Genomic DNA, 17,679 nt, shown 5'->3' on the forward strand with positions numbered 1-17,679 from the left:
TTCGGACCATATCAATCAAATCTTGCTATACCTCCGGTAGACGTGTTTCAATTTACCAGAAACCACTGGGCGGCCATGGTGCAGGCATTGCCTGGGTCAGTGAGTCGCCAGCGCCGCATACATCGAGAACCAGACCGAGGTCTATTTGCGTAAATGGGTGAACAGCATCTGTTATGCATGTGTAAGTGACGGACAGCTGCAAATTATGAAATGTATTTTGCAATCAGTATCCACAATCTACGGTTGTTTACGGGGAATGGGGGTGTACCTGTTGACCGTATGTTGACTTGTGGGAAAGTGTTGGATAAAATCCAGATATGTGATCGTTACTACGTCGACGAATGTTTCCGCTGTATAAAGTGAAACCTGTCTACCTCTGTTGAGGGACGCGATGTAGATATGATTTTTTATACATATGGAACGGACACGCAAATGAATTTTATTTGATTTGTTATTAATTAAACAACGACTACTAAATGCAGCGTAGATATGAAAAGGTGGAAAAATCAACTATCATGAACTAACTGTACGATCATTCACAATTCTAACCTGCTCGAACAGATTTCTAGCTTAAACTCTGTGTTTCGGTTTGGAATCAACCTGTATGTATGTCTAAAATCCCGATCAGTTTCATCGCCTCTAACGACCATCATAAGTTGCTGGGCCCTTCTCTCGATTCTGAATCGTTACGGAGACTTTAAAATCCTGCACTGGTGACGGAGCTGTCGACACTAGAGGCCATACATGTCACTTTATCGCAGTGTGACGGCCATGGTGCGCACTTAGGTCCAAGAAGTGGCAGCTGAATCGACACCATTCACGAAGAATTACTATACTAAGGTTTCACTACACAAGTTTGTCTGATAACATTTGACCGAGTTATACATGATCCAGTAACTACACAGGCGGATCCAGAGAGGGTGCGGGGATGCGCTGTATCTGCCCCTGAACAAAATCCGTTTATTATCTCCGCCGACGGCCGAGAGAGTTTTGATGAGTTTATGTCCGCTTCAGTCACTAAATCTTTGCGTCATGTGAGAAAATACGAGTCGGAATGTGATGTGAACACTTCGATTCAAGTACTGCCTTATAAGATTGAACATCTAAGGAACAAAGTCCCAGGATGTGTTAAATTGCAGTGTTCACAGTCTGACACATCACACTCAGTACTGTGTGCACTGGACATTACCTTACAATACAAGATTTCAATATTTGTTTCAGCAGTCTTGTCCGATCTCAGAATTGGCTGGCATGGTGGGTTGAAATAGATAGAATTTATTTGTTTTTATTCTTGTGTTCCTGGCCTTGGAGCTGACTGAAATACAGATTTTATTGTCACAATGTCGGGAACTTAGTAACGGGTAACTGTTCATGCCATTGACCATTGCTCCTGCTGTCAACCACTGGGTAACAGGTAGGGCTGGGACGGGTAGGTAATGAGTTGGACCCAGGTACCCGTCTCAATACCCGGACCCGTTATGATCATGTGACTAATAGATGAAACAATTTTTATTATGTTATTCTTTCTTGATTAAAAGATTGTATTGTCTTTGAAGATTTAGACATAATTTACAGTCACTTTTTTTAATATAATACATGGTTAAGATATTAAAAAACTTGAAATTTTAACCTCCGAGCTGAAGAATATATTGCCATTTCTTGCAAATTTTATGTCAGGAATTAACACATAACCAGTATCTCAGTAGGGTAGGGTAATACGGGGTGGGGTACCCGGGTAGAAAATTTGGACCGGTCCAAGCCCTAGTAACAGGGCCAATCATACAGTTCTGTTACTGGGCTAATTACATGTCACTGTTATGTATTAATGATTCTGTCAGCCATGGGATTCATGTTCCAGGTGGTATATCTTGGGTACAATGATGTGCCAGAAACATGGCCCAAATGTCATTGAGTATTGCTCATGCTATCAACCACTGGTTTGAAGCCAAAACCCCAAGATACAGCGAGGAAAATACTGACAGGTAAGAAACAACATTAACTCAAAGAGTCATTGTCCTCTTGGCAGTGCCGCCATTATATACAAACATTCTCTTGCCCAGCCACACCCCCCATGACAAAGTGTCACTGTCATGTTGGAGGGACGCCTGGGGTGGTGCATGTCTCAGGTGTTTACCAACAGCATGGGCATGGTACCAACAAACCCTGAACAAACCTGGGATGAACTGGAATTTGAACCCACAATCCTATTTGTCACCCATACTCAAGGGAAGAAAGTCTGCATAGAGAATGTCAGTGTCTAAGACAAGTGGCCCACCCTTGACTCCTTGAATACTGTGCAGAGCAGAATATGCATAAAACATACACTAAGCAATACTCACTTATTCCTAATAATCATGCACATGTACCATAAATGTACATATTATTAATAATATATCAGTAGCATCATTTCATTTTAAGGCACCCCATCATCAATTTTGTACGCATGTACTAGGGTGGGTCAGCAATTTTGTACTTAACATGCACTTACTTTGTACATGTCACTTACTTTGTACATAAATTTTATGGGGGGGTCATTCACATTGTACATGCTTCTCCATAAAAATCACCCCCAACCCCCATACATTATAAACGGTCCCTTAAAATGAAATGATAATATCACAATTTTCACTGCATCCAACTGATTATGCCAAGACCTTAGAGTTAGAAAAATGAATAGACATAAACTGAATAAATTGCTGTTTTATTTTAAAATTCAGGCTCACACAGGTAAAATATAAATATTACTGTCATCTGAATATATAAAACATAAATCAACAAGGTATCAAATATGGCACAATGTACAACAACCTGCATCCTCTTCACATACAAGAGTATGGGTTACCTTCATCTAAAATCCGTTCATTTCTGTTCACAATGTTAACATGCTAAAGGTGGACCAAGTCACAGTCCAGTCATCAAACTTGAATCATGTCACTTCATCATGTGAAATATCTTAATGATCTGCAATACACAAGTGTCAGCATAAACACTATGCATTGTGATCTGCTAAATCTGAAACAAACTCTTAACTTTAACTGTTTTCAAACCTGCAAACCAGCAAGCACTCGGTCAAAATTGTTTTAAAAATTGAGCTATCAGATCAGCCAGGTGCTGTGATGCAAAGCCAATGCAACTCTACTACGTGTTTGATATCGTGTCACAACTGATCCTGTCTACATCTTTACTGTTTCCATGATGGTTTTATGGTGGTCAGAATATTGATCAAGTCACACACAGGAATTTGATAACAAAAAAGCAGTCTGGTATATAGTCGCGATGATAAATCACTAGTCATCTGCTAGCGGGGTGTACATGATTTCATGAGCTGAATGGTCCTATTCACCCCTGACCTTCAGTATTTTGGTGTTCAAGCTCGTAAAATCTAGCAGCACATGTCACTCATATCATTTACCGCCATTTTCACCTGCAGATTTTTCATCTTAAATGAAGTAGGCAACCTTGATATAATTTGGTGTTATTTGTCTCCTCTACCTATATCATGTTTACACCATGTTATAGCGGAATATCAAAATATGTAAGATATCATGAGATTTCAAATATGTGCTCATGTGCTTGTCGCCCTATATAACTCCAGATAATAGATGTAATTAATATTCTGAAATCTCGCTCTTGTAATGGTCCAGATTCAATTTTCCGTACACATGCTCATGTATCGGTACACAGCATAATACTTAAGTCCCATTACAATACACATGAGGATACATAATTCATGTAATTTGCAATGCATATGATTATGAAAGAAATTCTCAATTTCAATCCAGCCCAGGTGACAAAACGTTTTTGCTCTCTCCCAGTTAATACATGTATATCACATGATGGGTCATGTTTTGTCATTACAATACTACATGACTTATAGTATTCATGAATATTATGCAACCACACTTTACACAATTACAATTTACTACTGATAGACTGCGAGGTAACACTATCGCCTCTGCTAGCAATTCAACATTATCAGACTAGGTTGTTGTGAAAGGTTTGTAACTATTGCTTTTGAAAGTCTCTAACATGGACATGATGTAAAACACACAGAACTGGACATGAATTATGTATTGACAGATTGAAATTAATACCCTGCATATGTAGAGTAACATCCATATGCTTTAAGCACAGATGAACAAGGTCAAGCTTAATGTAAATTCATTATCCAAATCACGGCAAATGGTAAAGTCCTGAATAACAAACAATAATGAATAAAGCAAATGACACAATATACTACTAGTAGTAAAAATGTAGTAAGGATGTCGTTCAATATTATCAGAAAGGTTCACTCTTGTCGAATTCAGGATGCCTGTGTGCCCATTCATTTGTAAAATATTTTACAGTGTTGTCTAGCTTAAGCAGCTTCTCAAAATCACTTGATGACAACTTCCAGTCAAATATATCCAGATTGTCTTTAATTCTCTCGAAATTTTGACTCTTAGGTAAAACACCCATACCCTTAAGCAATAAGAAGTTTAACAATATCTGTCCTGGAGTCTTTTTGTACTCAAACGATAATTGTTTCACTTGTGGATCTTCAAGCAGCACCAGATCTTCTGGCTTTTTATCAGGCTTAGATGGTGCACCTAGTGGTGAATATGCAGTAAGTATAATGTTTTTCTCTCCACAAAACTCAACAAGCTTCTTCTGCTGCCAGTAAGCATGTGCCTCGAGTTGAAGATTTGCAGGCTTGATTTTAGCTTTGTCCCATATCCTCTGAATCTGTTCTGGGTTGAAGTTAGATACTCCAATGCTTTTGGCCCAATTCTGACCATGCATCTGTTCAAAGGCAGACCATGTTTCCAGAAGGTCGTGATGCTTCAACTCACGTTCTCCTTTCGAATTGAGAGGTTTGAGCGTTCCAACCCCTCTGTTGACATTACCCCAAGGTTGGTGAATTAACAACAAGTCGACATGTGTTTGTTTGAGACTTTCTAGCGACATTTCGGCACTTTTGATCGCTGCATCTCTTTCCAAATAAGCACATGGTACTTTTGTTGTGATAAACAAATCTTTCCTTTTATTTTTCCCAGCCCTAATCCTATCTTTAATGACCTCGCCCACTTCAACTTCGTTACCATAGCTTAGCGCTGTGTCGATATGTCTGTACCCCAGGAACAGAGCGTAATCGACCGCCCTTTTCAATGCGTCACCTTTCATAAGATAGGTTCCAAGCCCGACAGCGGGCATACGTAGGCCATTATTCATAGACAAATAGCTCATAATAGACGCCATTTTATGGTCTTCGCAGATTAACTTCTAGTGTATCAGGGATAGATAATCACACAGTGCTTGGAATCACGCAACAACGACATCCACATGCAAGCATTTGTTTACAAACACACACACGTGAAAACAAACCGGAAGTGGGAAATCGAAATACGGTTGTCGTAGACGACTGTCGGGGAATCCTTCAACTTAGTGTAGACTGGCTCCTGTAACCAATGTGCCTAGTTCTGTGTTTAACTAACTCCGGGTGGCCAAAATGCAAGTGATTTGCTTTATGTTAGCGCATATACATGTATAATGTTTGCGACAAACATACACGCACGTCAAGCATTCGGACCCAGTCGGCAAATTCCGCTAGTTGCATTTTCGTGTATCTTCGGATACATTTAGCCACCTTTATGTTTATGTTTGTAGATAGACGGTTAATGCATGGAAATACATGATTTCTACAGAAACACACAACTGTATTTAAATTGGAAATGTGCCCAAATCAGAGCCAGAAGAATATCTAGGCATGCTTCATTCATGGGTTTTGCATTATAGAAAGTACTGGCTGGAACGGAAAATAATATGCATATTATATGGTTCAGGGACTGTGAGGCCAGAGACCATATAATAAAAATAATTTATTTTGTGGTCTATGGTTAGACAGGGTGCTCTGTTTCGTGTGTATGTACTTATAATCATCAGGGCACTTGACATCTCCATTTTGTCGAACATTCCTTTTAAAATTATATTCACGAGTACATGCAAAAGTTCATATCTATGTTAATTATGCGTGTTACGTAAATTTTGAACGCTTTCTGTGAATTCCATATGACCGCATTTATGGATACAATGTATTTGTGCATGTTATTAGAGTATGTTTGTTTATTTGTTGTTTAACGCCATTCTCAGCAATCATCCAGTTATGTGACGATTATTTGTAAATAATGGAACCAGACAATCCAGTGATCAACACCATGGGAACTGATCTACGTAATTGGTGTTATTAGTGAGTAGATACATATTTATGTAAACATTTATGTAAGTGTGTTGTGGGTGCGAGTCTGTATGAATGTCAATTACACAATGTAGTTTTATCTGGCTAAATATCGTATACTCTACGTGTAGATGTGCTCAGTGTTTATATTCATATTTGCATATACAATACCACTAGCATATTTAGTAGATATTCTGACAAGTACAGTTTAGAATCACCCGATCATTCGTGAATGGTATTTAATATTATTTTAAGCCACTGTTTAGCTGTTCAGTTGTAGCTGAAAACCTAGTGAGAGACTGAATGATCATCGTACTACTGGAAATAATACCTTTTGAGATTTTGGAATGACCATACAATATGGAAGATCCAGTCGCCATTTTAAAATATTCTGTATCACTAAAGTTTTTGATATAAATATACATATTATCCTAATTAATTCTGTCAACTCGAAGAGTATTATTCGTAAACTACTGAACTATTGTCGGTGTCAGCAAGGCAAGTACCAAGTAAAATGAATAAAGTGTCCTTGTTTATTTAAATCAGAGGATTAAAAGATTAAATTACTGATTCAGACGTCGGCATAATGTAAACTGTAGGTAAGGGGAGACAATCTTAGACAATGTTGTATTTCGATAACAGCCTAACTTGAGTAATTTCCGAAATACATAGGAATGTATAGGGAGTTAATTTTTTTAAGTTCCGAGTTTTCCCCAAGTTCTTTCAGCATTGTTTCAAGGGGACAGATCATCCATAATCAATATAAAAAACAAACGAGGCCATGTTCAATTCTTGAGTCTGACGTCGGTTTCTGTGTGTCCCTCCGGAAATTATGAATGGATAGTGTGTATGAACTCTACCTAAATCAGCATAAAGCAAACGTTAAGAGAGGACTACTAAAAACAATTCCTTTAATATTTCACCTCCAACGTGTAAGATTCATGTATTGTCCTTGCCTCCACAATGAACTAATGATTTAGATGCCAAGGCTAGATCACATCAAGTAAAACCAATATCGGTGTATCCATGTTCGAATAATGGTCTTCCTCATGATAAGCTTCACCAATACAGCTTCACCACTGTGCCAGCTTACTCTGTGTCCAGTCTAAGTAAACTTAGGCTCAGTATTATTCGTTACACTGCTATACTGAGACTCAGTATAGCAGTGTAACGAATAATACTGAGCCTAAGTTTACTTTGACTGCTCTGTGTCTCACGCAGGTAGGGGCGGTGAGGTAGCCTAGTGGTTAAAGTGTTCGACACGCCGTGGACCCGCGTTCGATTCCCCACAGGTGTACAATGTGTGAAGCCCATTTCTGGTGTCCCCCGCCGTGATATTGCTGGAATATTGCTAAAAGCGTGTAAAACTAAATGCACTCACTGTAAACTTTAGATAAAGTAGGAAGACATTCTTGGTGTTAAGATGTTAAATAGTTGTTGTACAGTTCAGGGCTGTGCTTGGGAATATCAAGGGGTTGGTTCTACAGATATGTTTTGCTACATGATATTGCTACACGCAGCGTAAAACACAAATCACTCATTCATTCGCCTAATGAAGGCAAGACAGTTGTGTCCCAGTTTAAGAATATTAGCGCATTTCCTTACATACGTCATGTGCAACGTTTTCGATTGTATAACCATATACCAACAACGATCCAGATTGCTGATTGTAGTTAAACAGTTTTATATCTCGTGGAAGACTGTTCATCTGGAACATACTGTTCTGGTATTTTTCACTTACTTCAGCTATACTTGTGTATTTGACAAGAAGTATATAAGTGTGAAAACAGAAGGGGTAAGTCATCCGCTATTTGAAAGTAAAAGGCCCTTATCCCTCTCACTCCTTTCCAGATTAATATGTGGATGCGTGCGTGTCTACGTTTGTGGGTGCTAGGCCACTGAGATACCACGCCTCACTATAACGTGTCTAGACATAGTCTAGCTAAGATACATAGCATTCACTGACATAAACAGCGTTCATGTCAGTGAACGCTATGTATCTTAGCTAGACATAGTCCCCCACTATGCGCCCGACCAGCCCTGGCTTCAACTCCGGTATAGCGCCAGGCTGGGTAATCACACGTTTTTAACGTCTTTGGGTGTGGCCTCTTCCATTTTGGATCGAGCCCTCGACTTTGTTTTTCGGGCAGACTGTCTACCGAGTAGAACACGGAGGCGGTGATAAGCGGCAGCAATCTGGCGAACTCGTCATTTAAAAAAAATACACTTGTTGCAGTATAAAAATCATTTATTACATATTGTGTAAATCGTTCAAAAAGCCAATTTCGTCCAGAAATATACACATTCGTACATATCACAAATACGCATACCTTAGTTCCTCAGTTAATGACCCAAACCCTAATGAGCATTTTTCTGTAAGACCCGACACATAGTAGAAGCCTTTTTTACTTTCGTGTTGTAAAATATTTGTATTGGAATCAGATGAGGGATAAGAGGAATAAGGAATACCAGTAAATGATGGTGGTGGATTTCTTACATGGACTTTAGGACATGTCCAATATGTCTACCAAATATCTCAACAGCGTCCGTATTACACATGTACAATCCTTGCTTGTTTGACAACCAGTGTTTACTAGCTGAAAACTTTTTAAGGTGTTCCAAATTATATTATGCTCCAGTCTACCTAATTAGACCTAATATCAATAAGGTAAATCGCTATGATAAAGATGTACACCTAACGTTAATGGTGTTATATGTTTACGAGTACCAGTGAAATGTGTAACAACATACAATGAACTCATCAAGTCAAACTTGAACGACTGGAAGACTTATGTAACACTTGGCCTAAACATGTAGGCATGTTTTTGTGTGATTAATTCCTCTATCTGTGCCATTCAGATGTACATATTAATGAAGAATATCAATTAAATAAGTAAACAGTGTAAATCCGGTTGTGTTTGGTACAGAAGTCTACACCTACTTTCACCGATGGGAGGTTACCTGTTACAGGTTTCTATGTTAATATAGCCTGAGGTATTGATGTCATATTCTTGAGCCTAATGATAGAATTAACAGCACTGTAACTGCATGGAGCTAACTGACCAGGAATTGTTCTCAATATACAGGCTGTTGAACACGCCGACACACGCGATGGCACTCTTGCAGAGTTTTGAAGTTGTTGGCGTTGCCACCACAGCCGCCGTATAGAAACTGCTCACACTGGCCGCTGGCAGGGTTGAAGAAGTAGCGACGGAAGGCAGCCCGACAACGTCCGATCACCATCGGAAGACTGCAATTGTCTGGAACAGACGTATCAAAGACATGATTTGGAGGTTAGGTGATAACTCTCTTCGGTATTTGAACGATGTATTTATTTCGTGACCAACATCGTGTTATCGTGTTATCGTACAAGCCGAATAGGGATCTTATTGCGGGTTGCGGAAAGAGGCGAGTGCTGATGGATATTTCCCAAAACTTTCAAAAGAGCAGTAACTCTCTTTTTAATGTGACAAAACTAAATGTTGTTATCCACCCTTGCTGATATCGCACTCGTAAGAAACACATCTGTAAATAGCGTTGGTATACCTACCATCAACCATGACGGGTCTGCGTGTAGGGCGGACACCACCGTATGTGTGGAATGCAGGAACACACACAGTTCTTCCATAGCGCTCCACGCACCGGGAATTCTTTCCACATCGCGTGAACTGTAATATTTGATGCATACATTATGTTTGTTTGCCTCTATGTTTGTTTCTTGTTTAACGCCGTGCTTGCAATTTTTCAGCTGTAACAAAATGAGTCTGGACCAGACAATCCAGTGACTGATATCATGAGCATCGATCTACTCCGCTGGGATACTGCAACATGCATCAGATATTACACCCAGGCTCGTCACTACCCGTTAGTCACCTCTTACGAAAAGCATGGGTTTCTGAAGACCAGTTCTAAAACAGGTGTCGCGAAAAACACTCATTTACTCACATTGTTTACACAATGTTCAGCGTAATACACAAGCAAGCGTTAAAGAACGTATACTGTTTAGTATTAATTTAGAACTTTACCCGAAGATGCAATATAACATACGCGTTATCTTTGTATGCAATTATAAACATATCTGAAAATAGTGAGCGAACTGTATTTCATTTTTTTTTTTCAACTAGAAAACAAATGTTGAAGAATAGCCCGCAGATGTTTCAGAAAAATGATAAGAAAATAATGATCACTGTTTTACAAACCAATAATCACAAACAAAGCTAATATTATTGATAACATTATTGAAATTACGACAATATATCGCCGTGCCTAATGCCCTTGCCCGTGGCCATGCCACAACAATCAATCATTTCTGCTGAAAAGGTCTACTCCCATTTGTGAGAACTCCCAGTTGTGAGACTCCCAGTTATGAGACAGTGGAGTAGGTAATTAACAACGAAAACACACCATGCTCCCCTGTCTGATAGAATGGATTCACCCTAGCTAATTACTGATTTGCTATGTAACTGAATCTTGTGGAGGTAACTTAATGAAACTTTATAGGATAAATTGATTAACATACTCAGGTAAATGTCTTTAATAATTAAACACTTTGTGTAGGTAACTTCGTGATCAAAGAGAAATTAATTTACCTACTCAGATTTACTCCGTCTCCGAAACTACAAGCTATAGTTTGAGAAATAACTCTGAAATTACTCTGAAATTTACAGTCGAAATGCCCCTTATGCCAAACCCTTTCTACCCGACACAATACATTTAGTGAATGCCCTACCAAATTCCAAAGAGTCATGCAGTCTCAAAGAATTTTAAAACCTAATTACAAAAAAACGAAAACAAGATTTATATTGATCTTATATATTTTTGAACGGAAACAAAGAATTTACTCCTTGTGTAAACCAGAAAATAGTTGAATCCGTCCACGATTATATCATCAAGACACAACCTTCATGTTTCACAGGGAAATACTGAAATTAACTCAATCTTCTCGTGATTGATTTATATTAATTATTACAATAGATTGTTACTTAGAGAATAGTTGTATTTGATGTAATCTGTATATATTTATATGTATAAAATAAAAATGTGTTATCATAATTACATATTCTTCTGAATAAATAAAATACTCAATGAACTATGCCTCCTGTGGGTACTGGGCTGGGCTGATCCCACTTTCATTGTAGGGATGTGGAAACACCACCTATGTGCACTGAACCATTAATTAATGTGTCTCACAACTGGGAGTTCTCACAAATGGGAGGACACCGCTGAAAATACTACCCATCAAAAGTTTAGACTCACTTAAAGCACTCACTATATATATATATATATACACATAACATATATTCATGTGTAAACAGTACTTTTAAACAGTATGGAATATTTTGCATATCTAGTTTAGAACAGTTGACTGAAGTAAGTGGCTACATCTACACTAGTGAGTCTAAACATTTGATGGGTATATAGGAAAATACTGATTAATCATTTGCTACTTCCTTACCAAGCAGCGTGGTGAGACTTTGGGGTGTGTCCTGTCGCTGGGGTTGTCCAGCAGGCTGCCACCAAGGCTGGGCCACGTGTTACACTTACACTCTCCGGGGACCATACCATTGAGGCAAAACAACAAGCATCTTGGAACCGGTTCTGAAAACACGAGTGATTTCTGTGAAGTAACACTACGATTCGACTACGGATTCTTTAGATGAAGATGTGATTCCAAACTTTATATCCTTGACATTACCGATTATTATCGTCGTTCAATATGTCTCCAACTACGGTGAAATCGAGTTACTAATGTCTTTATAAGACTGATCGCACAGTGATGGAGATGTTCATGGAATGAATATCAGTCATAAGCGCACCTGTCCACAGGATCATAAGATGCCAAAAGTAAATACCAATTAACCAATAGTTTGAAATAGGTATGCCGAAAAGTGTCAGTATGAGAAAGGCAGGTCAGTCTCATGCATTACAAATTTATGATTTTTCCTGTCGTACTGCATCCGTATACCGGTTCAGGGCCAACTGTTCATTTGGTCAGAATGGGGCGTATTTGTGTACTTTCGTTTACCCGGAAAATTGTAACAATGTCCACTTGGCATTAGCGCTAGGAATGATTGTTATTTAATCGACCGCAAACTTTGTTGAAAGTTTAGGAATTAAAAAATTGTAAGCCACAATGAAATGCAACCGCTTTGAGAAAAGAATGGTCTTTGGAAACGAAATTGAAATGGTCAATGTACGTACCTATAAACGAACTCGCTTCAACTGCGGCGAGAACAGCAATGGCACACAGGACTGTTTTGATGTCCATATTGTTATCTGCAACAACAAACGTTGGGATAGTTTATGACCTTTCGTTTCATCTGACACAACGCCTTAGACCATGTGTCACCTGTCAGTCACAACGGTACAGGTGTCTCCGACTGTGAGGTAAGTGTGGCTTAGCGTGCTAGGGGAACGTTTGTCAGTAACACCCTCAGGTAAATATGTACTTGCACTTACTCTTGCATTCTTTGAGCTTATAATAAAAAATTCTTCTGTACGAAAATCGGTCAGATATATTATTTTAGAAATATAGATGAGATTGAAGAATTTACTAGTTTGTGACTTTGAATAAGTTAGTTGAATCTAACTAAAATATAGTTAAAGGTATAATTGTATAAGGCGACCTGTGTGTCTTTATGTGTTTATCATCTTCAAGAAGGAAACCGGACGGGCCGGCGAACCAAAGACAATATATCACGTTTTCACAAGTCTTGTTACTTGTTTTATGATAATGCTAATAATGTTTAAATTTATGTTCCCTCGGAATTTTATTTGAAATAAATATAGTTCAATGATGATCAAGCTGAGCTAGCGAGGGGGTATGAGAGTGCAAGAGTAAGGGTATTGTTTCATCATATCGGGGCATTAATATTCGCAGTACCGAGAACAATTGAGATAGAAAACCATATTTTAATTCACATCGGAATGAAATTCAGGGTGGGCAGGAGGCGGGTTACTCAAAACAAATATGGACAACGTAAACCGCAAAACTGAAATGAGATTTATCATAACGTACAGATGGGTCTAATTCATTATACATGTGTACTTAAATAATTGAAATATTATATTTAAATCATACCTGGTCGTTGTAATATGTCGACACCGTGCGAGATTCGGCAGAAAGGTCTTGTTATGAGAATCAAGTCGCTGTCAGCGTCTTTATATACACCAGATAGGTAATAACTTGGGAAACTATACACAGAGTGTCACGACAAGTAAACGTTTTCTGAATTCTGATTGGTTGAAGAGATGTGACGTCAGCTGTCCATGTCTGACATGTCATTCTTCAAGTGAGTTGTCTCCTGCATGCGTCAGTTGCAACGTAAACACCATACCATCAGGCTGTTGTTATTCACTTGAATGAAAGTTGGCATCAATCATTTTCGCATCCACCAGCACAACGTGACACCGACACACTTCCGCATCCGAAGTCGCTTAATTATGTCAACACTCGTCAGCCCCTGTCTCCTGTATACAGCGCTGCACATCGTCATAGGTAGTCTTAGGTCTCCTTATGACGCGACGTTTCTTTAGAAGACCGCATAGGCGGATCCAGAGGGGGGTGGGGGGGTGCGCACCCCCCTTATGTGCTGAAAGTCTGTTAAATGACCATTGAAACGCCCCTGAGACCTATATAAACCGAGAAACAGCTCATAGACCTATATAGCTCTATTTAGATCCTTATGATGTAAGGCTGGGACGGGTACTCGAATCCGGGTCGGGTACCTATTTCTAGGAATCGGGTACCCGGAAAGGGAAAGAGTTCTGTAATGACAAGGGCAGAGAATAGTTTGTCTTTTTCATTTTTGACGTAACACACATTTACATCATTGAGTGACTGAGTGAGTTTAGTTTTACGTGGCACTCAATATAAATAATCGAGTCTGGACCAGACAACCCAGTGATCAACAGCATGAGCATCGATGTGCGCAATTGGGAACCGATGACGTGTCAACCAAGTCAGCGAGCATGACCACCCGATCCCGTTAGTCGCCTCTTACGACAAGCATGGGTTAATATTCTAACCCGGACCTTCACGGGTTTTTTACATCATTGGTATTGTCCAATTAATGGAGCATAGTTTTAATGACTAATTTATCTGTACATGAGTTGTGAGTAGTTAAGTTACAGTAGCAGCAGGAACAAAACGTTCGTTGTTATAACGAGGAATGTAAGTAATGGTGTTACCCTCTATATTGGTTAAACAGGCGTAAATTAAATAGCTTGAAGTCAGTTTTAATGTCTTATTACCACCTTTTCAAGTTTTCTATAATAATCTCTGTAAAATCGTGATTGAATATCCAGAAAGTTGACCCGAATGTATTCCTTACAATTCCGGGTACACGATTCCGATTCGGGTAAGTACATACGGGTACTCAATTCCATGTTTTCCTACTCGCCCAAGCCCTATAATATGCTGTTATCAAGCAAGAGGGTCTTGTTGAAAGGGATAGATTGTTTTAACCGTCGGGTTTTATTTGCAAGAAAATATCTAATTTGGACTCTTAAAAGGCGGCGTATAAATTTTTTATTCGCTCATTTATCCTTTAGCTGATTGTTAGTTATAGTGCCAACTGTTCGTAACTCTTTGACTGTTATTTAGAAGTCATGCCCATAATGGGGGACGTTTATGGATGTCAACTTCTGAAACATGAGGAACACGACGTTTTGGAGTAGAGTAGCTACATCAGGTCGATGAAAGCTGGGAATCAGGTAGCTATAATTGCTCCGGTTTCTAAACAGTGTGGATATACGCGTTATCCTCACTATATCTGCTGAAACCAACATTATGTAAACTTTCCTTCGTTTCTGAAATATGTTATTCAAGCAAAATGTATAGCATTTAAGTAGGGTTAAGTACATTTATTTAATCTAGCCAGAGACCTGGATGATAATAGGTCCTTAGGATTCGCTTGTCGATAGACAAACAGAACCGGTGGCCAGGTGGTCAGACTTGGTCAGTCACAATGCGTGTCATATACCTTGAACATATTTCAGCCCTATCATGGCACCCGTGAAGATCCGGGTTAGAACTGATCGTCAGTAACCTATGCTTGTCGTAAGCCCACTAAGGGGCGACTAACGGGATCGGGTGGTCAGGCCCGCTGACTTGGTTGACACATGTCATCGTATCCCAATTGCGTAGATCGATGCTCATATTGCTGATCACTAGATTGTCTGGTCCAGACTCGATTGTTTACAGACCACCGCCATATAGCTGGAATATTGCTGAGTGCGGCGTAACACTAAACTCACTCACTCACTCATTATGTCACTAGACAGACACTATCCTACAGACACAAGCCCAGCCCTGGTTGGTTAATGCGATTGGACAGTTCGCTATCACATAGGTTGAAAATATTTACAAGTCTCCATGCAAAATGCCTCCCACCACCCCATCCCCGAATCGATTCTTGTGGATTACCAATCAATAGCGAAAATTCTCAGTATATGCTAGGTGACAGCTTAATAGCATCAACATCAATGTGTGTATGTAATTTCCACCGGCCGGATCTGACAAAAAGAAACATCCTGTGCTTTCAAGGCAACAAATACTCGTATCTGGCATCAAAGAACTTGTTAGATACTTATAACGGTTCGCCATCGAATCATTGCAAGTTCCTCTTGGAAATCAGCTGTTGCACTCGTTAATGTAGCTGGATCTCGAATTTGTCGAAGACGTATACGGTGCAAGATAATTACTGTAGAATTGAAGGAAACTGGAAGACTTACTACCGACGACACAAATGCACACGGCGCAGAAACATTTAGTTAAACTGAAATTGCCTGTACACAAGACAGCGCGCGCTGTAGACCTCTCTGGTTGATAAGCATAAGGTTTATTCTACAGGTGAAACGTGGATAACTACAAGCGATGTATATTTCGTGCTATATCCTAGTTATTCTCCTGGCACCAGTGTATATGATACACACAGACAATTACCTTCTTCTGGACTCGTGTCCTGGACAGATCATGAAGAGTCAGTTCATATTATTCGTAATTCGTGATGTAAGTAAGTTGGACTGCGGAAGAAGATGTTCTGAGGACGATTCCTGCAAGTCGTTTCAACACGGTTCCACTTTGAGGATTTGCCATCTCAACACAGATTCTGATCAAGGGGATTGCTCAAAGATGGAACCCAGTACGGAAATGATGTACTACGTAAAGGTACGGGTGTACTTCCTGACTTATGCACTACACATATGTGTACTGTCAATGTTTATGTTGCCTTACATAGTTTTCCCGGTCAGAATAGCCCCCGGTATCGTTTATAGGGTCTGCATCAGACTCTTTGCGTCTGACGCTGTGTCCATTTTTCTGTATTGTACTGGACTCCAAAGCTCCACAATATCCGTACAAAGGGATAAATATTATTGATGGTTCCGACAGATGGAAAGCCAAATCCCTGTCACAATCCACTGGAGACAGGAAACTCTTAGATATTCAATATAAGAAGTTTTTCATAGAGTCATTTACACTAAACGAGAACTACTAAAAATGAAATTGATAGATAATGACCTATGTGCATTATGTTGTTCAGTAAGTGAGGATATTTACCATGTATACCTTGATTGTCCAACCATCAAAATGTTCTTGGCATATTTTAACAACTGTTGTAGTGGTAACCATTTAATTAACCACATGATATTTCTGGCAAAGCGCCATATTTTCGGACAAAAGCCAATGAAAGGACGTTTATGATATTGAGAAATTTATTGATAAAAATGACGACAATATGAAACACTTTTACAGAAAATGGAATGTTCTGGATGCAGTCCTGTAATTTAGATTTAGTCTTTCACATTTCCTGTATTACTATGTAGCATCTCAATTGCAGAATCTATATTTCCAATACGTGGAGTGTTGCGATACATTTTTCCAACTGTATATATTAAATGAAGTAATTTACAATATTTCTTAGTAGTTTATTCTATGAAATTAGTTTTGCAATCAAATATATTTCTTAAGTTTTCAAGGGGCCGTAGGGTAGCCGAGTGGTTAAAGCATGCACTCGTGACGCTGAAGGCCCGGGTTCGATTCCCCACATGGTTACAATGTATGAAGCCCATTTCTGGTGTCTCCCGCCGTGATATTGCTGGAATATTGCTAAAAGCGTGTAAAACTGAATTCACTCACTGTAAACTTTAGATAAAGTAGGAAGACATTCTTGGTGTTAAGATGTTAAATAGTTGTTGTACAGTTCAGGGCTGTGTTTGGGAACATCAAGGGGTTGGTTCTACAGATATGTTTATTAAAGTTTTTAAGCAAGTATGACCATCACTTACAGCCCAAACTCGGCAAACAGCCAAACATGATACCTATACTACTGGCATAAAGTAGTTGATGCCATGCCATTCTAAATGCAAAAATATAATAACATGATTTGTGGTGTTTTAAGTGTTGACAGAATGATATCGAAATCTGTATGATTTGACACTAGGCGTCGTGACACGCCCTTGAT

At 39.2% G+C, this 17,679-nt stretch overlaps 2 protein-coding genes across 2 annotated transcripts; both read right to left on the reverse strand.

Annotated features, from left to right (window-relative positions):
* Positions 1-4,224: 4,224 nt before the first annotated feature.
* On the reverse strand, positions 4,225-5,372 carry LOC124285355 (aldo-keto reductase family 1 member B1-like). The gene has a single exon (XM_046721566.1). The coding sequence runs from the start codon at positions 5,236-5,238 to the stop codon at positions 4,279-4,281; it is 960 nt and encodes a 319-aa protein (XP_046577522.1). The 5' UTR covers positions 5,239-5,372; the 3' UTR covers positions 4,225-4,278.
* Positions 5,373-8,444: 3,072 nt separating this feature from the next.
* LOC124285357 (BPTI/Kunitz domain-containing protein-like) lies at positions 8,445-13,426 on the reverse strand. The gene is made up of 5 exons (XM_046721569.1): positions 13,296-13,426; positions 12,416-12,490; positions 11,670-11,812; positions 9,765-9,882; positions 8,445-9,474 (listed from the first exon to the last, which is right to left on the reverse strand). Exons 2-5 carry the CDS (start codon positions 12,480-12,482, stop codon positions 9,290-9,292), a joined length of 513 nt encoding a protein of 170 aa, XP_046577525.1. The 5' UTR covers positions 12,483-12,490; positions 13,296-13,426; the 3' UTR covers positions 8,445-9,289.
* Positions 13,427-17,679: the final 4,253 nt, after the last annotated feature.

Source organism: Haliotis rubra, unplaced genomic scaffold, assembly GCF_003918875.1.
Source record: "Haliotis rubra isolate DU_JTF1 unplaced genomic scaffold, ASM391887v1 Scf36, whole genome shotgun sequence".
Classification (NCBI taxonomy): Eukaryota; Metazoa; Mollusca; class Gastropoda; order Lepetellida; family Haliotidae; genus Haliotis; species Haliotis rubra.